Source organism: Bombus bifarius, unplaced genomic scaffold (genome assembly GCF_011952205.1).
Source record: "Bombus bifarius isolate JDL3187 unplaced genomic scaffold, Bbif_JDL3187 scf7180000009772, whole genome shotgun sequence".
NCBI lineage: Eukaryota > Metazoa > Arthropoda > Insecta > Hymenoptera > Apidae > Bombus > Bombus bifarius.
Genome location: NW_022885327.1, coordinates 590,263 through 618,066, shown reverse-complemented (window position 1 = coordinate 618,066; position 27,804 = coordinate 590,263). Strand labels below are relative to the sequence as shown.

The 27,804-nt window shown below is 30.2% G+C and overlaps 3 protein-coding genes across 4 annotated transcripts in view; 2 read left to right on the top strand and 1 right to left on the bottom strand.

Moving 5' to 3' along the window:
- Positions 1-16,139, top strand: part of LOC117215700 — an 86,385-nt gene extending 70,246 nt beyond the window's left edge. For both annotated transcript variants that reach the window (XM_033462102.1, XM_033462104.1), the window contains 7 exons: positions 54-265; positions 930-1,144; positions 2,433-2,636; positions 2,728-2,844; positions 3,731-4,015; positions 5,038-5,533; positions 13,688-16,139. In XM_033462102.1, the coding sequence (XP_033317993.1) occupies positions 54-265; positions 930-1,144; positions 2,433-2,636; positions 2,728-2,844; positions 3,731-4,015; positions 5,038-5,533; positions 13,688-14,084 (1,926 nt within the window). In that variant the 3' untranslated portion in view covers positions 14,085-16,139. The remainder of the gene's footprint in view (positions 1-53; positions 266-929; positions 1,145-2,432; positions 2,637-2,727; positions 2,845-3,730; positions 4,016-5,037; positions 5,534-13,687) is intronic.
- LOC117215701 (putative serine protease K12H4.7) lies at positions 16,099-18,807 on the bottom strand. The gene is made up of 10 exons (XM_033462105.1): positions 18,754-18,807; positions 18,619-18,674; positions 18,026-18,266; positions 17,773-17,954; positions 17,464-17,699; positions 17,248-17,383; positions 16,864-17,177; positions 16,657-16,789; positions 16,403-16,572; positions 16,099-16,330 (listed from the first exon to the last, which is right to left on the bottom strand). Exons 3-10 carry the CDS (start codon positions 18,224-18,226, stop codon positions 16,221-16,223), a joined length of 1,482 nt encoding a protein of 493 aa, XP_033317996.1. The 5' UTR covers positions 18,227-18,266; positions 18,619-18,674; positions 18,754-18,807; the 3' UTR covers positions 16,099-16,220.
- A 1,114-nt stretch (positions 18,808-19,921) lies between these two features.
- On the top strand, positions 19,922-26,004 carry LOC117215713 (xenotropic and polytropic retrovirus receptor 1 homolog). The gene is made up of 10 exons (XM_033462131.1): positions 19,922-20,211; positions 20,693-20,784; positions 21,366-21,519; positions 21,636-21,880; positions 22,121-22,382; positions 22,456-22,823; positions 22,901-23,243; positions 23,316-23,485; positions 23,557-23,690; positions 23,780-26,004. The coding sequence occupies exons 2-10, from the start codon at positions 20,716-20,718 to the stop codon at positions 24,039-24,041; spliced, it is 2,007 nt and encodes a 668-aa protein (XP_033318022.1). The 5' UTR covers positions 19,922-20,211; positions 20,693-20,715; the 3' UTR covers positions 24,042-26,004.
- The last annotated feature ends 1,800 nt before the right edge of the window (positions 26,005-27,804 follow it).

The window sequence follows — 27,804 nt, the reverse complement described above, 5'->3', positions numbered from 1 at the left end:
ATAAGGTTTTTCTTTTTTATAGTTTAATGAAACGTGATTACTTTTTTGTATAGGCTCTTCCCATTGAGAGATGTCCACAATTTAGAGATCAGCCACCAGGTTCGACAGCAACCTACAATGGAAAATGTTACATATTCTACAATCGCCAACCGATGATATTCCGAGAAGCATTGGCATTCTGTCGTGCACGAGGTGGTACTTTAGTGGATGAAAGCAATCCTGCGTTACAAGGGTTTATTTCGTGGGAACTATGGCGGAGGCACAGGTATCGAATTCATTAATTGTCCACCTCTACGCTTCGCTATCTGCTTTCAACTTTTTCCTGTAAGATATAACTAGTTCAATTTGATCATAATCAGACAAGACAATTTATTATATCTAATACTAATGGCAACTTTCATCAGAATGTTATTTTCATGTTTAATAGTTGATAAAAATGCTACAGGAAATGTATAGGTATTATTCTATGCAGTAGTAATAAAATTTCAAAATAAACACTTTAGCTTCAAAACAAGTCAATTTTACTGTGCTATTTGTAGCCTGTAATTTTAAATTACTTCTTCTATTACCGCCATGAAATAAACTAAACCTAACTTCTTACATAAATTGCTTACAGTGGCGAGTATAAAAATAGCATAATTCGTACTCATAAATACAAGTAATATTAGAGTGAAGACTTTCGTTTCTATTCTTCCTTTTTAATATAGAATTCAAAAATACATCTCTTGTACCTTAAGGCATAATAAAAATAGAACGTCTTTCAAATTTCTATTTCGAGTGACAATTACAAAATAAATTAAATTGAGTATAAAGCTTCTCTCCATTTACGTGTTTGTCGGTGTATATTTCAATTAGCATAAAATATACAATTACCATAAAGATAGTTTTCAACAAACATTTCTAAAAAGATATACCTTATCTTTATTCAGGAGTGATACTTCGAGTCAATACTGGATGGGTGCAGTAAGAGATCAAAAGGATCGTACGGTTTGGAGGTGGACAGGAAGCGGCGACGAAGTTTCTGTTTCTTTCTGGAGTCTACCTCAAGGCAGCGAAGAAGACTGTGCTCGATATGATGGTAGTAGAGGATGGCTTTGGTCCGATACCCCTTGCACAGCTCGATTAAATTTCATCTGTCAACACCGTGAGTACCAAGTATTTTCTCATTACTATCGAATTACGCAATGGTTGTATAAATGTCATCTTCATTACTATAGAAATATATATACTTAATTCTTTATAGGTATCCTAATACGTATATGATGACATATTGCACAAAACAATCAGAGGACTTTCTCTCATATCACATTGTCTTTTATATTCACTTCTTGTGTTTCTACATTGTTTTTTAATTACCAGTCAAGATCAATTTTTAGAATACGTCATGGTATCATACGAATAGCATGTTGATATATTAAGTTTATAAAACTTCTCCGCTTTTATTTACTTGATTGGTGCAATAATATAGTAGATCCATTAATTTTTCTTTAGCAGTGCTTAAAGAATAAAATGATATCAAATAAAAGGTGAAAAATATTATGTGAGCCTCTCAAAAGCTAAACTGAACAACTTGGCTTATTGTTCATTTCGCAATTTCATTACACAAGTACACGATTAACGTTCAACTCTCAAGACATGAATGATCCCATCAGTTCATTTATCGCAAAAAGATGACACTGATGATAGTAAATTCTGTGGTAGATTTAAAAAATAATGTTTATATCATCATCAACTTTTTGTATCTTAGAACTTATGGAATTGATCAATATGGTTGTCGAAAGGCTTATGTATAAAAAATGAAGATCTTATTTGTCCATTCTGAAAATGATAGTAGAAAAAAGTAACCAAATGTATGGAATATCATCTTGTTTTTTAAATGTTACTCATATAAAAGTCAGTCGCAAGAAATAAAAGATTTTTATGGGTATTCAATCATATATTCACACTCAATTTAAGAGCAGTCTCATATTCCTAACGTTACGAGCAATCTTCGATATTGAACTAACATTAAAAAACGCATAAATTATATCTAATAAGAAATAGATACTCAACTACTGGAAGCCTAACATCAGGAAAACGAACAAAGAATATTCTTTTCATTAATTATTCTCCTTATTAATTAAGACACTTTGCTTATAAAATTTTTGAAAACTCTGGACCAATACTTTCGTCATGTGCTATTTTTCTCCACCAGAGTATCGCGAGAAAAGTCATTGGAAAAATAAACGGTGCCAAGGTGAGGCAGTGAGAGAGCCTACTGACGTTTGACAGATAAGTCATCTGTCAGATTTGATTCATATAATTTATTTATCAGATTTTTATAAATGTCTCTATTCTATATTAGGTAAATACTATTCCATACTTGGTCACTTTCTTCTAACAAACACTGCGAGACAACATGTAAAAGCAAGGAATTCTTTGTTTGTTCTTAGAACCACGAGCGTGTGGTCGACCAGAACAGCCTCCGAATTCAACGATGACGGTGACCACAACGACAGATCGGAATTCCGGAAGCGCATATGAAGTTGGCGCGACGGTGGATTACACTTGTAACGCCGGCAGCCTTCTTATAGGACCGTCGACTCGTACATGCCTCGATACTGGCTTCTACAACGAGTTTCCACCGGTGTGCAAAAGTAAGAGAGCAAGAATTAGATACAGAGGCCACTCGGTAAACCATATACGATCGTCCTATCGATGTTAAATTCAACATTCTGCTCGTTTCAGGCATCGAGTGCGGTTATCCAGCGAACATAAAACACGGAGGTTACACACTTATCAACAATACCGTTAGTTATCTCAGTCAGGTGCTTTATTCCTGCGATGAAGGATACGAGATGACTGGTAAGAATTTATCCTGGCGTTAGCCATTATTTCTCTTTGATAAATGGCTATCGTTTGTGGCTAATACTTTGATACCTGTGTTGAAACGCCTCGCCAACGAGCATTTTCAAGGAAATTGGTAAGAATATTAGTTGGTGTTGGATCGCGATGACATCATCTTTCTGATTGTGTCTTGATCCTCTTGTTGCGGCTTGATTTTGTTCCTGATTCTAGAACCGTTCAAATTGGTTTATCATGCGTGGCTGAATTTTTAGAGATCTATGGTAGAGATTGAAATTAATCTGATTGAGGATAAGCTTTGAACGTGTGCGTGATTTTAACATGAGAATTTTTATGTTGCACAACTGATCAATTTGTGTGTCAGTTGCACTACGTAGTGTTTATTCATGAAAATGAATAAATAGTGTAATAATGTAATGTAATGAACCTTTTCATTTTTTCTCTCCGTGTTGCGAATAATCTACACAAGCGTTTCGTGCGACCGTAAGCAATAAAAGTAAAAAGAAGTTGATGGAGTATATTCAGTTTAAGCGGATATAAATATAAATATGTGCACATTTCCGAGATACTCATCGATACATTATAATAATATATTATAATCAGATTTTTATATTTTCTCTAAGATTTCTAATTTGAAATTGAAACAAAATATTTTCGATTTTTATGAGACATTAAACGCTACAAGATTTATTAATAAAACTCCGATATATAGTACTAAAGCCAAAATATTTCATAAAATGTTATAAAACGGTTTTATAAAAAATAATATAGAAGAATATGTATAACTTATGTAAATAGACTTTACATTTTTAGTTTAACACTACATAGACATTGTTTATAGCTTATTAATAAATTACAATGAATTAATAATTTGTTCCGATTACAGGTCGTGCAAGACTGACATGCGATATCGATGAGCGCTGGAATGGACCGCCACCACGTTGCGAGCCAATTTTGTGCGATCCTCCTGCTCCTGTTCCACATAGTTACATTCAAATCGATGAAATCGACGAAACCGAGACAGTACCATCGAAAATGAACTTCAGTCGAAGTCTTCTCGTAGGCAGTATCGTTACATACACTTGCGAGAAGGGTTACAGACTTTCTGGCTTCCGACAAATATTATGCTTGCCCACTGGCTTATATGATCATGTCGCACCCACTTGTACGGGTATGTGATTTAATTATTTTTATGCAATAAATACAAATTTGATTATTTCTTTAGAAAAGCAAGTCATTTATCGTGGCAGTGTTTGCAATCTTCAAATACGAGGATGATTTAACATACATACATGTACATGCATACATATTTACATAATTAAATATTGAATCTTTATTAACGTAAATGATATAATATGAGGATATTCAAAGGTTGTTTTTCAATCCAATTTATGAGATATTTATTTTATACTTGGAACTTAAATTCATTTGTGCATATACCTCTTATGCGCGTAGCAACTCAAAGAATTAATAAATAATTGATAATTGTTTTAATATATACTTATATACATTTCAAAATGTATTTTGATTTACAACAGTATTGTTTTCAACCAAACTCTACCTAACCATTGTGTGTGTACTTGACTGTTATATATATGTGTGTATATAAAAATGGTATAATACATATATGTATGTAGATGCATATATAAATGCTTATGTATATTATCAAAATATTGTTTCAAGCTAAATTACATATAATTCGTATGAAATCTGCATTATAATATATCTGCAATAACTGCAGTTGCAACAATTTCAATAATTAATTTCAGTAATTTCGATAGCGATATGTGTAGATTATCATTTACATTTAATTTTTTGTTGAGATCGCAAACAATAATCTTCTGTCGTATTAACCTCTTAAGGACCGACTTACTCTACAAAATTTAATCAAAAATGTACTCAATTTTTTCATTATCAATTTAAAGCTATGTTAATACGTTCGCTAATATATCATAATTAGAATTACAAAAAGGCTCTTTTAATTCAAACCAATACAGCAGGTCCAAGATAACTTAGGATAAAAGAAATTTTATTCTAAAGAAAAGAAAGAAGCGAGTTAACTGGGAATCTACATATTCCTAAGGGATTATGATAATACATAATAATAATAACCGTTAAATTTTCTTTAACAGAACCTATGTGAAAGATTAGAATTACAAGAGAACCAACGTCTCCAAAATTTCTTTATTACAGAAGAACCACGTACCACCGTGACTGTGTCTTCCCGAACAACCGTGCGACCAACGACCAGCAGAACCCGACACACGTTCTTACCACCTCGAGTTCGAACCACAACAATCTCGACGACCACAACCACAACCACCTCTGTGCCACCACGAAGAGTGGCTAGCACCGCCGAATTACCCGCAACGGTTCGGGAAACCATCGCAAGGAAACCAAATATTGGTCTTCAGAGACCAGCACCGCCTCCGTCGCCACCTCTGAACGACGACACCAACGATCATCCTCAGGACAACGAAATTTCTGGCAGTGGAGTGGACAATGCTCAGGCCGGCATTGGAACTGGTGTTCCTGAACCTTCTGGACCTTTCAGGGTGGACAACGCCGACCAATCGAGTAACACTCATCAAGCAAAATTAAATCTAGGCGCGGTGATCGCCTTGGGTGTCTTCGGTGGTTTCGTATTCCTTGCTGCTGTAATCACCACCGTTGTAATACTCATACGCAGGTAAAAGCAAATCACTCACCTAAATCCGCGAATCGCGTGTAGAATGATGGCATTATCGAGTTGCTGTCGGTTCTTTTGATTTCTGTGATTTGGTTGCACCAAAAGTAACGCCTGTTTTGTGATGTCAGATTATATTTGTCTTTGTTTTTATTTGCTTGTTACGTTTTGCTCGTTTTCTAGCGCGTTGTTTATTCGTTTCTCATTCGTTGCTGAGAGCAATTTGAGGATTATTTTCTAGAGAGATTGTTTTATTATGAGTAAGGATAGAGGAGAAGACATGTAAGTGACGAGTTAATATGCTACTTAATCGTCTAGTAATTTCAATTCTATATTTTGAAACGAAATAATTTGTGTTTGTTTAAATGGAAATTTGAATGTTTGATAGAAATTAACATTCAATTTCTAATCGTTGAATTTTAAAATTAGGAAAGAAATTTAAATATTTTGCATTGCATTAATTGGAAAATTAAATGGAAAAATCTGCATGCATAGAACTTGATTTGAAACTTTGAAATACCGAAAAAGTTTATTTCGTAGCAAAATACGTTTCTTTTAATCTTTGGGATTTGTTTAATTTCGTTTAATTTCTAATATCTACAATTGAACTTCCTAAAATTAGAAATATCCTGATATTTTCACATATTATCAGTTATGGGAATTAAACAAATGTCATAATCCCTAACGTACCACTTCAAATGAATAGAAATGTTAAGATATAAATGGTGGAAGCTAATAAAATTACTCTTACACGTATATTACTTCCTTTTATCGTATTACTCTATTACAAGGAGGAAATTTCTTACTAATTCTCTAATGGCTCGATGGCAACCTACTTTTTTAAAAGACTGGTTTTCTCGTCATTACCATTCACTATCAATTACCGTAAATATTCAAATATACGTAGCGTAGATGCATGTTACATTGTTCCCATTTTGACTTTTAGATTCTTGTGTCATGAAACGTGTTATATTGATAATCATCTCGTTCTCTTGCTATCTGCAATTTAAAAATTGTATTGCCTTCGACTTCTCTAACAGGCATTATTTCTTGGACAGACTATGCATAACTATAGCTTCTATATACATACAATACATTCGCTCTTTGACCCTACGTGTGTATATTGTATCGCTTACTCTACATTTGTTTAAACTTTCTTTATTCTTTCACCTGTCTTCTTGCCTATTCTCTTCTTATCTAAACTCGCGTTTCGTAGCTCCCTCGAAATATTGTAATTTGTAATTCATTCCGGGCATTATAATTAGTGTGACAAAGAGTTGTTACGTAAACAGTCTTTGCAGAAGAAAACGTGTAAAAATCAATAACCTCCAAGCCCTCTTAATTTCCATTATATTTTTGTTTTTAATATCGTCGACTGGTAATGTTATAAATGTTGTTTTTAAGCAGCATACTGTAAAACATTGCATTTTAAGCGAAAAAATACAACATTACTAGACCAAGATATCTTCTGGAAAATTTCCATCCATATCTAAATTACACTTTTATGATGTGCATTGTGAATTATTTTCGATGCAGCTTAAAAGTTTACAACGAACTACACTCCAGGTTTTGGTCGATAAAAGAAATATTGCAGAATCTTTATTATTCGAAAGACTGGAAATTTTAGAATTCTTAGAAACGCAATATATTTTTTTTTTTAGTTTCATACGTTTTAGAAACATAGGAATCGCAATTTCTTTTTTAATGGAGTTTTAGTCCAAACGTTAGTTTTTGTAGACATTGAAATCATTGAAATTTCGAAATTATAATACAGAACATTATATTATCATTGAATTCATATAAAGTAATTTGATCTTGAAAACAGGAGGAAGAACAGAAAATATATTATAAAAAAATGATGTACCTTATAGAATGATTTAACACGAATTCTTAACAGAAATTCAAATGAGAGGTTCTATTGCATCTTTGATCAAAATATGAATTATTCTGTTTGATTAAAAAATTCACATAAGACATACATATGATTTTTGTGTTAGAAAATGTAGAACAAGATTTTTCTTAATTTTTGTTATAACAGAATACAATTATAAAAAACGGCAAAATGATCGACCCTTTCGCAGGTGATTAACACTTTCTAAATTGAAAGTCCATGTTTGTTAATCAAACCATACATGTCCCTAATTATATTCATTACAATTCTTTAAAATTGATATTACTAACATGATCTATTCTTTTCAAAAGAAGCATTCAAAGATAATTTATTAATGAGATTGCGTACAATATTGTTTTTTCCTCAAGAGAACAAATTATTGTAGATTATTTTCCATGACGAAAGGGTTAGAAATTTAAAAATAGACAAACTTGTCTACATAGAAGATTCAAACTAATCCTTTCATTGCTGTTAATTACCTATTTTATACACGATATACATACAACAAAAATTGTAATTAACTATAACATCGAAAATTACAAAGTTTAAAGTATAAAACATTTACCTCAACATTTACATTGTATAATCTAAAAAGTTAACAAATCTATTTATACACTGCGTCTCATAATTGTAAAACCATCCAAAAACTTTCAATTTTTATATGTTGTATTATAATTTTTATATTTCGTCGTAATATCATATTTCAATAAGCTTAATTCTTCGATTTTGAACTTTCGAATATAATTCTAATTTATTTGTATAAGAATTGAAGAGTTTAGAATGGTTTTATAGTTATGGGAGGCAGTGTATAATGTCTAAAATACTCACTTTTCTTTAACGATATATTTGCCACGAAAATTCAATTGTTACATACATTAACAGATGAAGATTTACATTTAAAAATTATCTCAGCAACGAAAGGGTTAATCCAACCAATAAAACAATCATTCGCGGGAAGAGAAAAATTATCAGCATTAACCCTTTGTGGTCGTATGTTTATTCTCAGCTACCAAAAAAAAGAACCGTTCTAATTGTATAATCATATTAACTTTTCATATTGACAACATATTTCACTTCGAAGATACATCTTAATAGGATTCTGCAAATTAATGCAATTAAGTATTTTCTTATCTTGAATTATTTGATAAAGGATGCTCCAAAATAGCAAAAAGAAAACTGAATGATATAATATATATACAGGGTGGTTGGTAACTGGTGGTACAAGCGGAAAGGGGGTGATTCTACGCGAAAAAAGAAGTCGAAAATATAGAATAAAATTTTTTCGTTCGAGGCTTTGTTTTCGAAAAAATCGACTTTGAATTGTCGGTCGGTGCGCGTGCACTTTATCGCGTCTCGTTATAACGGATCTCACTGTAGATCGTTGTCTCGATGGAAAAATTAAAAAAAAATTTTTATTCTGTATTTTCGACTTCTTTTTCCACGTAGAATCACCCCCTTTCCGCTTGTACCACCAGTTGCCAACCACCCTGTATATACTTTGAAATCGAAAATAGCGATAATTTCATTTTGGTTCGTCGGATATTTCGTGCTGTTATATCATTAGTAAACCGCGGATTTTTATGCAAATTCATATTTTGCATATTTTCTTGACAATATAATTAAAAAGAAGTAAAATCAAGACAGATATATGTGTTATAATGAGCACAGTATTCGGATTATTTTATATATTTTCGCACATTATTTCGCACATTCTATACATTTTACGCCCCTGAATTTGCATAAAATGAAAACGCGTAAAAATCCGCAATTTAATTACTAGTATCCGTTCGATGAAAATTAATCCCAACTAGCACGGTGCCCATATCTCAGCTGAATACGATCGCAAAGTGTTAAAAAAGAAATAGTAACGTCCGCAAAAAAGAAGTAATTTTAAGAAGTGGAAAAAATAAAAGAAAAAAAATGGAAAAGATTGATCGGAGGAAACTAGGTAACGATCAAGAAATAACAATTAACACTGAGCCCATTTGCGTTGCGGTGGCTAGCGGCAGTGGCAGCGTCAGAGGAAGGCGCCGCAGGGGGCTTGGTGGGGTTGGTGCGTTGAGGGGTGGCGGTAGTGGTGGCCTTGGAAGGGGTGATACCGGGATGCCCTCGCGTTGGTATACGCTACTGGCGCTGCCCTTCCCCGACCAGCACCTGGGGCGCCGCGATTTGACGGCTCGCCGCGGCACCGATCATCCTTATTCCTTCGGTCTCTCGGCGGCCCATCGCGCTGGATACTTTTCCAACCCTTCTCTTTAAGATTATCAAACAATTACTTCCTATATATACATACATATATAGTCCACCATTATCGCCCTCACCCTCCACGCAACCACCGCCCACCACTACATCAACCATCACCACGTACCACTACAACCGCCATGCGCCACCCTCGCGAGTGATTACTAGTCAAGGTAAACGAGCAACGTTTATAATGAGCACCCATATATAGCGATAGCTCGTTCACCACAGCTCACCACGAAGTGTATTTTTAAAGCTTCTCCTCTCCTTCCGGACGCACACACGTCAATGCAGCGTTCACGCACTTTCTTCCCCCCCAAGTAGCTTCATCTGTGTATACTGTTCTCTTAGCACATCGTTTAAATAGGATTGGGCACTATCCTTTTCGTTAATGGAAGAGATTTGATTTACAGGGAAGAATATACGTATAGTGGGAAGTTTAGAGTTTGATGGGATGAAGTGTTCTATGAAAAAATTTGCTCAGTTTCTGAAAAGTAATTGTCTCTGAATTAAGATAACTTGCCCATCGATCAATAATGGTTCGTGATTTGAATAAATGAAGAAAAAGTAATTGCTAGATAGCTTAAATAGGACAAAGTAATTACAAACAAGTAATTAGTGGAAGAAATATAATAATATTTTGTTGACTATTAAACATAACTGAATTCGCATGAAAAGTTGTTCTAAACTGATATTCGCACTAATTTTTTATTAACTCTTTCACGTTCAAATCTTGTTGCCGAGGGACGTTGTACATCATCGCTCAAAAGTCGTAAAACAGTTATTACATTAGCTCAAAATTGGAAAAAATTAAATATATAATAAAGACATCAAGAAGTAGTATTTATACAGTGACGAAATTATACACTACTAATATACATAATGATTTTATTAAAACACGCCTGTAATTGAAAATTTATAATCTATACCAAATACCAACATTTTATTAAAAATACGAGATGACCTAACACTTTTGAACAAGGCCATTCAAGAGATAATATCAATAAATAATATCAAGGCCATCGATTCGATAATATCAATGTTTAAATCAAATAAACCGGCACGTGATCAGCCTATTGACTTCGCTCGTGAATTATACGAACTTGAGCAAACTGGATGTTTCTTGCTTGCTGGTTTATGTTATAGGTTTGCACAAACTGGATATTTCCACTATATGTCAACTTATGCAATATAGAGATATACAGGGTGGTTGGTAAGTGGTGGTACAAGCGGAAAGGGGGTGATCTACGCGAAAAAAGAAATCGAAAATATAGAATAAAAAATTTTTTTTCTTTTTTAAATTCTTCCATCGAGACAACGATCTACAGTGAGATCCGTCATAACGTACCGCACGCGTACCGAGCGAGGATTCAAAGTCGATTTTCTCGAAAACAAAGCCTCGAACGAAAAATTTTTATTCTATATTTTCGACTTCTTTTTTCGCGTAGAATCACCTCCTTTCCGTTTGTACCACCAGTTACCAACCACCCTGTATATTTTGTTAGTGTATTAATACCTAATTCTGAAGCTTTAACTTTTCAACTTAAGATACCGCTGTGCTTCCATATTTTATTTCTCAATATACTCCTTCTATTCAATACACGTGAATTTTTTTAACAATTTAGTACTAATGCACATATTCAACTGTTTTTCCAACTTTCATTTGATTATTTGTGCTTCGATATTTCATTGCTCGTAAAAATACTTTCTATTGTCATATTTGATATAACTCTACTATTACTTCGGTTTAAAAACGTGGAACATCATTAAATTGTCAGATAACTTTAATTAATTGATATTTATAGGCTTAAATAATAAGAAATAATAGCATGATATAATTATGACTGAATACGATAAAACTGAATGTATGAAATTCCAGTGACATTCAAAATTACCATACCCATTGAGACTGAATAACCTTTTTAAAATTAGACCAAATGATTTGGATTTTTTAGAAATTAGGAAGATTATTTTACTAGATCACGTATAAAAAAATTTTTGGAAAAGCTACAACTGGTCGGAATCGCCAAGAAAGAAAGCAAAGATTACATTTTCCGCAACTTCTTTGTCTGGGCTTGTAATGAAAATTTAAACAATACATTTTAGACATTTATATCAGTTATATACATGCTGAAAATTTCATCGAAATCGGTTAACGCTGCTATGAGCTACAAACGTTTAAAGATGCCGAGAAACACAGTTTTCATGGCCTGGTCTTTCGGTGTCTGTCTCTTCTTTCCGCGTCAACCAATTTCAATAAAATTTTCGACATATATGTATGTCGAAATGTTCGAAATGTGTTCTTTAAAGTTTCATTACAAGTGCAAGAAAAAATTTTGGGAAATGCGATCTTTACTTTCTTTCCTGGCGATTCCAACCAATTGCAATTTTTTTAAAACTTTTTTATACATCATCTAGTAAACTAATTCTCCTAACTTATTAAAAATATTCAAACCGTTTGGTCCTATTTTTAAGCAGTTATTCAGTTTTAAAGAGTGTTGCAACAGTTTTGGAAGTTACTGTAAATATAGAACTTTAAATTGACAACTAAACATATTTGTATAATCTCAACAAATTAAAATTTAATATCTCTATATTCACAATTATATCTGTGGATATTAAAATTTATTTAATAGCATAGCTTGATAATGTTTCATAAAGTTTCTGGTAGTACAATAAGCTATGCTGAAGGAAAAATGCGATGATTACTAGAAAATGGCTCACTATATATACTAAAATAATTTTAGTAAAATCACAAGGGACTTAAATTATAATAAACTCCTAATATATCTATATCTAACTATTTGGTGCTCCTTTCATCTTTAAATTGGTGGTGGTATTGCTAATGATTTCACTACAAATTGCTTCAATTACACTTCGCTAAATTATATTTCCCAAACAGACATACATAATACAAAATGAAACAATCGATTTGGCTTCAGTTTTTGGACTAAAGTATTATAATAAAAACCAGAAATATTTGAATAAGAATTTTCTGTAAGGAACAATCTAAATATCTGAAAGCCAAATCGACGATACAACAAACCGCATATATATCTTGCTTACTATATATATATATATGTTCCTAAGAAGAAGGAAGGAAGATCATAAATTATTAGTTATAAATACACTGTGGGTCTAAAACGAATGAAATCAGGCAGATTCTGAATTCAAAATAAAAATAACAAAATTACATCGAAGCATTTATTTTCGAAAAAATGTATATGTGTAACTTTTCAAGTACATATATATTTTCTTCATTCCCAGCTATACAGGAATAAATAAAAATTTTTCGTTTGAAGCTTCCTTTTGAAGGAAATAAAGTTTGATTCTATTTGGTCAAGAAATCGCATATTCGACAAATTTTCAAATTTTATTTTCTTGAAAATTAGGCTTTAAACGAATACATTTTATTCTATATTTTCGGGTCGAAAAAATTTAATTTATTTTCCTATGTAGAATAACATCCTGTCAATTCCTTACTCCTATCCAGTCGAAAATCAATCAAATACATGAATACCTATGTGATAAGTTTCCAAACACGATTTTCTATAAAATGAAATTTTCGACGCAATTTTATTTTTTTATTTTCACCTTATTTTGAACTACAGAATCTCTCCTGACTTCATTTATGCCATAAATTTATACCCAAGGTGTATAAATTAAACACAACAATGATATCGTACTGTATTCAGGTTAGAAAAAGAAAATAATAATTTTAAATAATACTTGGTCCCTCTTGCACAATACAACTAACGTTAGTAGTGAAATGTTACATATTACAAATTATAAGTTACCTTCCATACATTAGTTTTCTAGAAAACTACTTCTGTACATCAATTTTACAAATTACCATTCAATAGTCTTATTCGACAAATGTTCTATATAAAATAGTAAAGTTGTACAACTTAAATCTGTAACCTACAACTTATCATTTTTTCAACCTATAGATATTACCAGTAAATCATTATGCAGAAAGGTGCCGAAGTTGAAATAATAATAAATATCTTAACCTATTCACACAGAAATCGCGGTAGAAGCAGCAAGCATTACCGACACCGTGCATCTCCAGATTGCAATACCGTGGCCAGCTTTGGAAGCAGTTCCTCTGAGAGTCGAGGAGGACTGAATCGATATTACCGTCAAGCTTGGGAAAATCTGCATGAGACGGCCGGTCATAAGACCAATCATCCTCCTCTTCGTCGCAAGGAGACCCTGGATGAACCAGGATACCGAGAAAATTACCGTGGCAACAACACCGAGAGAGATGGTTCAGAATTAGTTGTGAGCGATGTAGCCACGTACCCGTCTAACAAGCACGCCAGCATTTCTGACAAGAAACGCCATCATCATCATCATCATCATCACCATGGTAACTCTACGCCCGAGTGGAGGCAATCTCAGTCTCATCACAGATACTGAACACAAAATCGGTTACCTAGAACCGCTTATTTTTTTGAGATTTTCGGTGAATCGATTATTGTGACGAGTCGCGATTGGATCACGAGCAAGCTGTCTTTTTTTATGCTGTATGCATATTTTATAAATGGTGACGCACTGGAAGATGGTGACTTTATGTTAAGAAATACTTGCAAAATGTAAGGTAAACTGCCTTCAATATAGAGTTTTAATTTCAGCTAATGTATCTTTGATTATTTGTTGAATGTGAAGGATATAATTAATTGAATGTTTATTTGGTAATATTTTGATTTAAAAATATTTGTATGTAGACAGTAGTGCTCAAATTTGTTTACATAGGTGAAATTCTTCTTGTGTATGTGTATTTTTATATATAAACATCTTTTTTTATTTTTTAAATACAGTACTATGTGGATTTTATATATTGATCTGATTCTTCAAGAAAAAAATTGATGAATTCATACGTTGCTTCAATTTCAATTTTAATTTCTAAATAATCTTTATTTTTTATAGAAAAGCACATCTATCTCAAAAAGCTTTTGAGGTAGATTGTTGACATTTTCTATAATATTCTAGATCTAAATTACATATATATAATACATTTTGAAACATGTATAAAATCTTGTGTTTAAAATTCAACTAATTGTTTCTAGTAATTCAACTAATTGTAAGCTAGAATATCAAAAATGCATATTGTTTGCCATTTACAATTCAAAGTTTACTTAAAAGAATGTATATTTATCACAAATTATAAATTTTTATCCCAAATTTTTTCAAGAAATATGTATATGTATATCTAATATTCGTAAAACAATTTTTTGTAGTCATTTGACGAAGAAGTCAGTAAAATAAAATATTACCAAAGGCATATATATCATAACAAACATTTGACAAATATTTAAAATCATTTTTTTTTAGAAATAAAGTTTCATGTGGATAAGTTTTCTTATATTTCATCTTCTTCTTAGCATTAAATCACCATCCATCCATATATTCTGCTATATCATTTATGAAATAATTTGTAACTCCATTTAAAATGGAAACTTAAAAGAACGTGGTGAACAATTCAAACGTTGCGTAGGAGAATTTTTAAGCGTGATTCATAGATAGAAAAACTAATTCATCCTACATTTATTGTTCTGTTATACAGTAAATTATTTACGACTACCTTGTTACGTAATGTAAATACCGTATACTGCAGTAGCGTAAGTCAAAGATGAAAGTTGTGAATGTAGGAGGATCACGAGTTGATCGAAGGATATGCCAAAAAAATGAGAGAGTAATATATGTATATGTATAATTACTGATCAAACGAATTCTAATAATTTTTAAACGAATTCTATACAAACTATTATAAGAATGTTTGATTATAATAGGATTGACAATATTTTACGAAAATCATACGCATACTCGGTTGATCAATATCTGTAATGGGCACCTTGGCCTCGCCTTAAAGGAATCGAACAAACTCATAACGAAACGATATTCGAAGATGGTACCGTTAAGGAAAGGCCGACGCTATCCATATCAGAATCAAAATTCATTTAGTTATGGTGCTCATTTTAAGACACTTTACACTTATTAAAATTCATGTCAGATCTGTTTTTGCAGATTTTAAAACACCTTAATGAATTATTTATGTTTAGTATTATTTTAACCAGTTGAACATTTTTTCCCATGCTTGTCAAGAATAAAACATATATAATTAATAGATATGTATTTATTCATTGACTGACGTAAGATATTCATAGTAAGTTTGTACATGTATTTATTTAATACTTCAGTAATCCACAAAAAATTGTAATAGTGCCATTATGGGCAAACTTGTTTAATTGTATCTATACATGCATTCTTGTGATTTAAACATAAACACAGAATGGTGAACACTCGTGTATCTTCAGTAACTTGTTATGTACGTACATAGTTAGTTTTAGTCTTAGTTATGCACGAATTATTTGAACTAAAAATATTTATGTATCATAATTGTTTCACAGAAGTTCATAAAGGAAAATACAAATTGTTCAAAAAGTTAATAAAATAAATTTAATTCTTTTAATACATCATTTTTGTTTCAAAAATAAAAAACTACTTATCATAAAGTAGTTAAATGTAGCACACACAGCGTTAAAAATATCATATTTAATTATGCAGCCATTCATCTATTAAATGTCCAACCTCAACTCTGGCAGCTTTTAACTGAAGTGGATCATTTTTGGAAGGAGGATACATGTTGGCACAATGAGCAGTACCTATGGTCATAATAATAAATAAATTTTTTATATTACATGAAAAATGAAAAATTTCAATCAATATGTACACACCATCAATATAAATGGCAGGCATTTGCGGATTTGGTGATTTTGTAATTCCCAAAACATGCCAAGGATCAATTGATCCATGTACAAATACTACATTTGTAGTCTTTAAATCTAATCCTCCATATAAAATATTTGTTCTATTCACTGCCGAATTCAGCAAATGAATATTGTACCTGTTAGAATACGGAAATGTTATAATTTTATAGCTAATGATTTATCATAATTGAGAAATGTATTTATCGTAATTTTAAATAAACCTTGGTCCAAATATATCAATGCATTGTTGTACAAAGAAATCTACTGGGAAAGTTTCACTAAATAATTTTGGGCGCGCTGTCGAAGTTTGAAAGAATCCAAATTCTGTACACGTTTGGTACGTCCATTGGCGTCCTACAAAAAATATATTTTAAAATACAATAAATAAAAATGAAAACAGCAATAATATAAGTAAAAAAATACATTACCCCCTTCTGCTTCTTCGCTAGCCCATGTTATGTTACGAAGTTTATGAATCATTTTATTATACATATAATCCAAACACTTTTCTTCTGATGCCTGTAATATTTTAGTGCTCAAAATTGCAAGTCTGTCAATAGCAATACCCAATGTTTCGTTCGTTAATATGTCGCAGGCACTATCGATAGTAAGATTAGCCATTGCGGAATTATTACGATTGTCTTTATTGTACTGTACAATACCAGCAAAGATACTTGCTATTGTTTCATACAAATTCGAAATATCATTACGTTTGGTATGTTCATTGATTGGATCACATAAACTATAAGTAAAAATAATTTTCCAATAATGATATATTTGATCTGTAAATGAAGAATGTTACTTTTACTTACATAAATTTTTTAGCTATTCCTTGTTGACCGATAGGATGATGTAACATTATGTGAAATTGTTTGTTTGCTTCTAGTATTGCATTTACACATGCTTCAGAATGTTCTTTGAGCGCATTCTCGACAACAACAAAGTATTCTATAAAGTATAATTATTAATATAAAACACTTCTGTTTTAAATAAAATATTTTTTGTATTTAAGTGTATTTTATATTTACCTTGAAAATCAATTTCTGCTAATAAAGGACCACTAGCAGAAACAGCACCATGTACTAAATGAGGATATTTATAACGCAACCAAGCAGCTAATGATCCAGCATATGATCCTCCAAATGCAATCCATTTAGTACCAGCTGGTAACTTGTAATTAATATTCATGAGTTGTATAAAGTAAGCCAAATCTGCAAGTGCCTGTTGCGATGAAAGATACATTAAATTTTTCACACCCAGATCCCTGCAGATAACGAAAACATAACATTATAACTTAAAATGTATCAATTATATATTTTATAAACAATGTTACATACGAAGTGGGATGACTTTGCCCATAAAAGCGGTGTTCCACTTGAAAACACAGTGCTCCAAATTGCTTAGCATATTCGATCCATTGACCTTCTACCATCCATTTAGCATTTGCTGCAGCTTCACCACTTATCATCAAAAATACTGGACCACCTTTCTTATAGTACTCTCCATTTACAAAATATCTCTGAAAAAATAATAAAAGAATTTATATTATAAAATAAAAATTAAGAAATATTTAATATATTCTTATATTACCTGTTGCCAAACACGTGCATCAGTTGGATTAAAGTGATCTAGAAACTGTGTAAACCATTCAGCACTTGGAAGTTCATGATCTTCAGATAAAATTGGAGCACCTAGATTACCATATTTGCTTCGACCCCTCATAAAAGTCTCCCATGATATACTATTATTTATGAAATTAACGAAGAATAATAATAGTAGTAAACGGTTCATGGTATCTTAGGTTTGGATTAACTATAAAGTATTATGCATTCTGGAAAAATAAAAACTAAGTTTATTATTTATATTACACATAAAAAATTAATATATTACAAATATTATTTTATCAATTTTATTCTCTAATAAATTAAAACATGACATTAACATAGTTAATACTAACTATTTAAAATACAAGTTGTCTTAGATTTATTATTTACAGAAATAATATTTTAAAAATTAGTTCTTATAATATAGGCATTAATATTATTCTTGTACAAATTTACACGTGTTTTTTATATGTGAGTACTACAACATTAACTTGAAACCATACTTGGAACTAAATTCCAATCTTTCCAACATGATAAAACTAAAAAAAATAAATATAAAAAGCAGAGAAATATACTTACAAATTTTATAGTAATGATAAGTTGTTCTTTCCTGTTTAAAGCTTTTTTTTCTTTATAGTACTTATTGAATAATCTACTTAGTTCGTTTTAATATATACAATATTTAGAGAAAACATTATAATTTGTAAACTTGATGTAATGATTAATTTTGCTGCTTTGCAAAGGCACTATATGTGTATTGTTAACTTGTTGGCTTGTAGCAGCTTGTAGTATGTGCAGCCTAAAAAATATATATATATTATATGTATAGCTGATATAGTATGTATGTTTTTTATAGCGCCACCTATAAAACGGTTTATTAGAATAAATATGCAAATATTTGCATTTATGCACACACACACACACACACACATATATATATCATATATATGAGTATAAGTTAACAAATAAAAGCGCATAAATCATTTTACGAAAATAATTCGTGAAAAAAAGACAGATATAAAAGTTCCAGATAACATTACCAAAAATGACTTTAAATATATGAAAACATTTTAGATTTTAAATAAATGATATATCTAGTCAAAATATTATCAATGTAAACTGTGTAATGTTAATTGTTGACGTAACTTATTTGTCTTGTATTATTTTTTGTTATACTGGATATTAATTAGATTAAATATAAACAGATAAAATCCACTTTTTTTTCATTTGAAAAGAATTACATTAAGAATCTTCTTCTATTATTGATTATACATACGCATAATTACTCTTTAAAAGATAATTATTATACAATCTTCTAAAACTATATTTTTAATGTTTTATACATTTTTTTACGCATTATACTATTTATCTTATGATGTTATAATATTTTATTTTTTATATATTTAATAGTTTTGTTTATATATATTTAAATATATATTTGTGCATGTTGCATACATATGTATACGTATCTTTTACGAAGTAGAAGATTGAATTCACATACATATTTAATAAAATTTTATTATGTTATAACAATTAAAAATCCTTGACAAAATTGAAAAAAATGTTTTATCTACATTAAAAATTAAATTCAAAGTAAATGTTAATTGAGAGAATATTCTGAGCGTAATAATATAATAAAAGATTGTCTCAAAGAACTCAATATCTGCTAAAAAATACAAAAATCCACATAGCCAACTTCAAATACAAATGTTTGTAATTATTTGTGTGCTATAGTTCTATTTTTTTATATATAATCAACTATTTGATGGATATAATTCGGTTAAATAAAATAAATATAAAAAGTTTGTAAACATATAAACAAAATCCTTTTTTGTAAAATAAGAATCGAAATACGAATGCTTAACATTATAAACTACGTACAACTATTATAGATTATATATATATCACATATAAGCATTTTATCTAACTGAAATAAATCTTCGAGCGATGAGATTATCAAAGGTATTTAATCGGAAAATTCTCGTCAATCCTTACTGGCAAATGGACACTAGAAGCTATCTATCTTCGCGAAAAGCGTTCTAAATTAAGTAATAAAAAGACTTATAGCTGTCTAATGAATATCGCCTGTACGTATAAAAACAATGGTGCTATGTGTCGTGTAAAGCTTGACAGCTAAACGTAAGAAGTAAGAATAAAGACATCCATATATATGTAAGTAATAATAATTTATCATGAAGTAAACGAATTCAGAAAATATTGACTTAGTACTGCCGACAAAGGTTTTAAGTGCATTATATGTGTTGTATGTAACCTCTTTCGTGGTTTAATTCCTTAAAGATGAGCGTGAAACGAAACATTTGATTCAATTGTTCATCTTTTCATTTTCTACTTTGTAATTATATTACTATAATATTTCATTTTGCTCACTTTATTATTTTTTTACTTTTTTGGCATACGCTGTTTGCAATAATAAATTAATACATCGAGTAAATGTTTATGAAGATATATAGACTATAGAAATAAAGAAGTTTCTTCAATAATAATAATATATGATTTTCTCACTTTGTATCTCATTTATATATCTCATTCTTTTATATATGCTTTATTATATACATAATTATTTTATGGAAATTTTTAATATTATATATTTATATCACTTTAGCAATAATTTAAATGAATTTGTTTATTGCAGATTATTGCGTTAATTGAAGCAAGATGAAGTTTGCAGAACATCTGTCTGCTCACATTACGCCTGAGTGGCGTAAGCAATACATAAGCTATGAGGTAAAATAAAATAGTATTGAAAATTAAAATATTTATATTTTAATTATCTTTGTTAAAAATTTATTTCTATGCCAATGGAGACATACGGGTGTCTCAGGATAAGTAGGAAATATTTTAGGAGTAGCTTCTGCATATATAAACAATAAAAAGACTTCATATAAATATATCTTACTTGACTTTGTTTTCGAGTTATAGTGGATTTAATTTTTATTTTTTATTTTATACACTACTTTATATACTACTTTTCATAAAAGGTATTCGAGATGGTATCTTTGTATTCCAATGCAAGCTTGCAGATATCTTACCAATGACTGTTTTCCAATTTTTAAATATCCAGATGTAGTCTATATTTGCTGGAAACTTGAGAAACACAATATTTGTCTATGGAAAGAAATATGAATTGCAAAACAAAATCTGTTATAATTTGAAAAGAAAATCAAATAGGATATATCCTAATATGAACTTTTTATAGTTTAGGTTTTCCAAAGGCACTCCTAAAATATTTCCTACTTATTCTGGGGCACTTTGTGCAATGAAAGATCATTACACTACTAATTAAAATGACCTATTTGGGTTAATAGGAAATGAAGGCAATGCTCTATACTGCTGTAGAAGAAGCACCGTCAGCTGAAAGTGTTGAACCAGAAGTGATATCTCGACACTTTGCTTCTTTTGATGAAGTATTTTTTACATTTTGTGACCGTGAATTGAAGAAAATTAATACTTTTTATTCTGGTAAGGATGTTCTATATGATTATGTACATATAAATTCAAATAAATGGAAATTTACAATCATATCTATTAAGAATAAAACATTTAAATAAACATTGATCTTCTTTATATATGTATAGAAAAGTTAGCAGAAGCCACTCGTAAATATGCAGCTCTTCAAAGCGAATTGAAGACAGCATTAGAATTACAACATGGTGGAGGGAAAAATAAGGGGAAAGTGAATGTTAAGCCTCATTTACCAACAAGGAAGCTGAGAGAATTGAAACTTGCATTCTCAGAATTTTATTTGTCTCTTATACTTCTTCAGAACTATCAAAATCTTAATTACACTGGTTTTCGAAAGATTCTTAAAAAACACGACAAGGTACATAGAAAAAGAGATTTTGTTTCTTATTGTTGCATTAATTCATACTTATTTTTGTTGTATTTCTCTAGGTTTACAGGTTCATTTAAACAATAATGAAAAAATAAGGAAAGAACTAATACTTATTTTAAAGTCCCTTATCCTATTAAACACAAGTAAAAACTCAGCACACCTCATACATCATAGCAATTTGTGTCTTATATGTACATGGTGTAATATTATCTTTATTTCTATTTTCAGTTATTGTCTGTAGATAGTGGATCAAAATGGAGGATGGAATGTGTAGAAACCGCACATTTTTATACATCAAAAGATATAGACAATCTCATACAAGATACAGAAACTACAGTAACAAACGATTTAGAAGGTGGAGACAGACAACGCGCAATGAAACGTTTACGTGTACCACCTTTAGGTGAGCATCAAAGTCCATGGACCACTTTTAAAGTTGGATTATTTTCTGGTAGTTTCATTGTTCTCTTTGTGGCAGTTGTACTTTCAGGTAATAACAAGAAGTATGTAATAACTAAAGTAAATATAATTATATACTCTATTTTCTTTTATTTTATTTCTAGCAATATTTCACGATGGTGGTGAAAACTTAAAAATTGCATTTAGATTATATCGTGGACCTCTGCTTATTATACAATTTTTGTTTCTTATTGGCGTGAATGTTTATGGATGGCGATCGTCCGGTGTGAATCACGTGTTGATATTTGAATTGGATCCGCGAAACCATTTATCTGAACAACATCTTATGGAATTAGCAGCTGTTCTTGGAGTTATATGGACTCTCAGTTTATTAAGTTTTTTATACAGTGTCAGCTTAAGCATTCCTCCATATGTGAATCCATTAGTTTTAGTCTGTATTATGTTAGCATTTCTCTTAAATCCGTTAAAAATGTTTCGTCACGAGGCACGATTTTGGTTATTAAAGATCATTGTAAGTACTATTAACGTAACATACACTGTAAGAATTGCTTCAATTTATAGGAAATAAAATTTTATTTTTATCTTTAGGGAAGAGTTTTAATATCGCCATTTGCGTACGTGAATTTTGCTGATTTCTGGTTAGCAGATCAATTAAATAGTATGGCCACAGCACTGTTAGACTTCCACTTTTTAACGTGTTTTTATATTACCAATGGAAACTGGCTAGAAGCAGGAGATACTACGCAATGTATGTCTGGATCCTTATTTGTTAGACCTATCGTTAATTGTCTACCTGCATGGTTTCGTTTTGCACAATGTATACGACGATATCGTGATTCTAAAGAGGCATTTCCACATTTGGCTAATGCTGGAAAATATTCAACTACATTCCTTGTTGTCATATCTAATACGCTGTGTGCATACAATGCTGGTAAGTTACAAACAATTTTCTAATGTGATTGATATTATTTTCAATCAAGGATATAAATAATATTAATTTTAGCGGAATATTCAAATCGTTGGGAAAATCCATGGTTGTGGCTTTGGATCTTTAGTTGTATTGTCAATTCTATTTATTCACTAACGTGGGATTTAAAAATGGATTGGGGTCTTTTAGATAGCAATGCTGGTGAAAATAAATTCTTACGCGAAGAAGTAGTATATTCAGCAGCGGTATGTAAATAAAAGTATGTTCTAATCTTTCTTTTTCAGTCAATTATTTATTGCACTTGATACTTCTTTAGGGATTCTATTATTTTGCTATAATCGAGGATTTTATTCTGAGGTTTGCATGGATCGCGAGTTTCGTTCTTATTGAGTGTGGATATGTATCTAGTGATTTAATGACATCGATAGTAGCACCTCTTGAAGTCTTTAGGTACGTCTTTAGTTATTTTATTATTTATATGTACCTCAATGAATATTTAAATTAGAGTAATTAGTATATAAAAATATATTCATTTTAAGGCGATTCGTTTGGAATTTCTTCCGATTAGAAAATGAACATTTAAACAATTGTGGTAAATTTCGTGCAGTTCGTGATATTTCGATCGCACCGATAGAAAGTTCTGATCAAACGCAAATTTTGCGTATGATGGATGAAGAAAATGGTGTACTCAATAGAGGTAAACGCAAAGTTGGTGGTAAACGACAAGCTACTAGTAAAGAAGATAAACGGGCATTGCTCAAAGAAGAAACAGTTGATATAGATATATCAAATACTAGTTGAAACTAGTTCAATTGTTTTATTATCAGAACCTATGCAAAGCAATATTATTCCAAATTTGATGTAATTTTTATAGGACAGTAGTTTGCTAGAAAGAGTGCAGGTCATACTTTATGAACAATTAATATTTCCTTTGTGTATCAAAATTGAAGATTGTGAGGCTGAACTGAACAAGTGCCTTGTATATATCCTGTTTATTAAACTATGAATTTAATAACTTAGTTCTATGATATTTATACTACAGTGTCTTCCATAAAACTGTTTCGACACTTAACACATGATTTATCGCTAATAAACTGATTTGAATGACTTAAATGCTTTTAATTATTTTAACAATGTATGAAAATCATTTTTGTTTAAACAAGTCTTGAATTAACTGTATACTACTAATTAGTATTCAATTGGTAAATACAAAGAAAGATAGATTACTTCATTAGTGATATATCTGTTAATATATATTTATTAGGTACTATAGTCTTCAATTTTGATTAATAAATGCACAGATTCATACTTGAGAAATGTATAAAGTGTATCATAATAGTTGTACATAGATATTAGTGAGTTGTATGTAGAAACAGGGTTGATATTTTAATATGTGCATTTGTTCACTTTGGCGCAACGAGCAATAGCACAGTCTACCTGTTATTATAGTATTATAATTCTAACTAAAGGGAAAGCGCTCATTACATTATAATGTTCATAATTTTTGCTGACAAATATAAATTCTAGATTAATTGTCAGTGGGAAGTGGTATTTTTAACTTATCTCATCAAACAATTGTATTTATTTGAACTAATTATATATAAAATGTACTAGACTATAGCGTCTCTTACATTATTTAAATAATACATTTAATAACTATTTGTCTTTTTTTGTGGTAAGGTACCCATGTACCTTTATATTCTATGCGATACAATACATTTCTAAAGGATAATTATAAAATATGCATTAAGAAACACAAGAGCTTATATGTAGTGACTGCAGAAGGAGATTAGATTTTATACAGGTAGATGTTTCAACAAAATATATGAAGATAATAAGTAAGCCCCCAATGTTGAATTAGGTACCAAGTACTTAAAATTGCAATAGCATTTTTATAGAAGTATTTTTACATTTATATTTTAAAATGTTCAAGGTATTTCAACATGTTAAAAACTATTTTCATTTTTTGAATACCAACAACAGTAATAATAATAGTAACATTGACAAAAGTTACTATTATTCATAGTAATACTGCATAAAAATCTATGCCTTATACTTCTCGTTGAAAATATAACTGAATACACAAACTGTAATCTATCGTCCTTTTCTATATATGTTTTACATAAAACGAAGATTACTTGAACAAATTTTTTATCTCTTATAAAAGAAATAAAATAAGGAATGCCGACAATATAATTTCATTCGCTTAATAGCGAATCTAAAAGAATTGTTACATTATGTTATGTATTACTCACGATAAGGTATTGTTCTTAATGGTATTGTGTATGATGTATTCTTATGTATTTATGAATTAAGTATTCCAATAATTGTGATGGTTTTACACATGTATTTTTATATATTTTGTTATAGAAATAATAGTGATAACAATAAGTAGTAATATAACGTCTCCGGACCAACAGGATAAAAAAGAATGCCCCGAGAATATTCTGAACAGTTGATCAAGGGAAAATACATTATAGTTATTTGAAAGGTATATATGCATATTTGTACCCAACAAGGTGGGAGAATTTGTTGAGACTGTGCTGAAAATTACGGTATATTACCAGACACCACTTTATAGGAGAAAGTGTCTCCGTCCAGATCAGGTACCTCAAATGCCACAGAAGAATAGTGGTGGCAGGGTCGTTATCTTTGTGCTCCAGATGCAGAAAAAGAATAAGCTGGACGAGGAGGAATTATATGCGTAAGATGAAGGAATTTTGTTACCGACAACGGAACTGGAAGTCTACGAGATAATTAAAAACAAATAAAAATAATAACAATAATCTTAGAAAAATCTTTTTTCATCCTGGTAGTTGGTAGTCCGGAGATGTTACAACGGTAATAACAGTGAACAGTGAAATTTATTCCTATTAAAAGAATGTGAGATATTTTTATATTTCGTGTACAACATGTTTTCGCGTATATGTTAGTTATATATGCACATCTTTTTTAAAAGATATACGCCATATGTGATTACGTATAATTGTAAGCAGTTTGTAGCGAATTAAATATGTAAATAATACTTGCATATAGGCTATTTATAATTCATTAATAAAATGTTCAGTATTTAAAGATGAGTGCGCTGTATTTCGTGTCCTTTATTTGTTGATAATAATTACGTTCGACAAGTTTTATTTTTTAAATTTATTTATTCATGACATGTTACACGTTATATATATACATGATGGATTTTGCGTCGAATTAATTTCGAGCAGTGACGTTACGACTATACAATAGCATGGCGATATTAAATCGGCATCACGTGTAACTTTTTACAGGCTAAATTATAGAAAGCAATAATTACAAATGACTCGAATAATTTTATGCAAATAAAAATAGTAAGGTTTTGTGTTACGTTCTTTATATGTAATTAATAATATGTCTATGTATATTTCTTAAAAATCATTTTAAAATCAGATATCTTAGGGGTTTAGTTTACTATATGCAATCGCACATTCCAAAGATTGTGTTAAACATTTTAATGTATTTCATTTTAGCTCTTTGCAATTCTATATTGAAATTGATTTCATATATTATTGTATAATCATTATTTTAAATTAAACATGATAAAACATGTTTTAAAAGGTAAATGTAATATCTGTACAGCTTGTTTCAGTTTTATATTTTTCTTAAGTTAAGTTATTTTTTTTATTAGATTGCAAAGAAATAGATCATGATATATTCACTAATTAAACAAAGAAATGTTATTACTTGTAAGAACCTCTAGTGACTCGCGAGAAAAATAAAAAGTCAAGTGAAATATGATTGTCATTTTTCCGCAGGATGTGTTCCAAACCTAGCACAAGTATAAAAATTGTAAAAATATTCTTACAAATTTATAAAGTAAAAGAATTAAGTATGTATATATGTATATATGTATACAATATATATAATATTTTAATATATACTAAAAAATTATGTAGACAACTTTGGCAGTATAAAACTTTAGTTTTTAAGTACAGATAATTTTCAACCATTAAAAAGAGATAAAACATTTTAACTTTTCTTATTCATTTTCCAATGTAACGTTTTAATAGTCTTGTGCATCTAAAATGAATTTATACTTTTATCTTACATTATATAAAGTGAAATATTATAATTATAGTTTACCTTTGGAATTATTTTATAACAAATACACAAAGTTATATGTTATTCCTTTAAAGCCTAAGTTATTTCTCCAAGTACATATTGCTGCATTTTGCAATGAATAATGTACATATAATAAACAACAGCTGGTATAAAATACCATAAAAAATAAATAAATTTACTAATTTTTTAAATCTTACTTATTAAATATAATCATTTTTATACAATTAGAAACACAACAATATGTATCTATTCTCTGTTCTAAACAGATATCATTAAAATAGTTTAGGCTACCAAAGGTCAATAGTTAATATCTACAACAACAATTAATTAAAATTTCAACGCGTACCTGTATATACTTGTAACAATGTACGCTCATATAACAAAAAAAAAAAAAGAGAAAAATAGAGCCTCGAGAGAAGTCTTCAAATGGCTTCTTTAATACAATTACAATCATACAATGAATTTTGCGTCT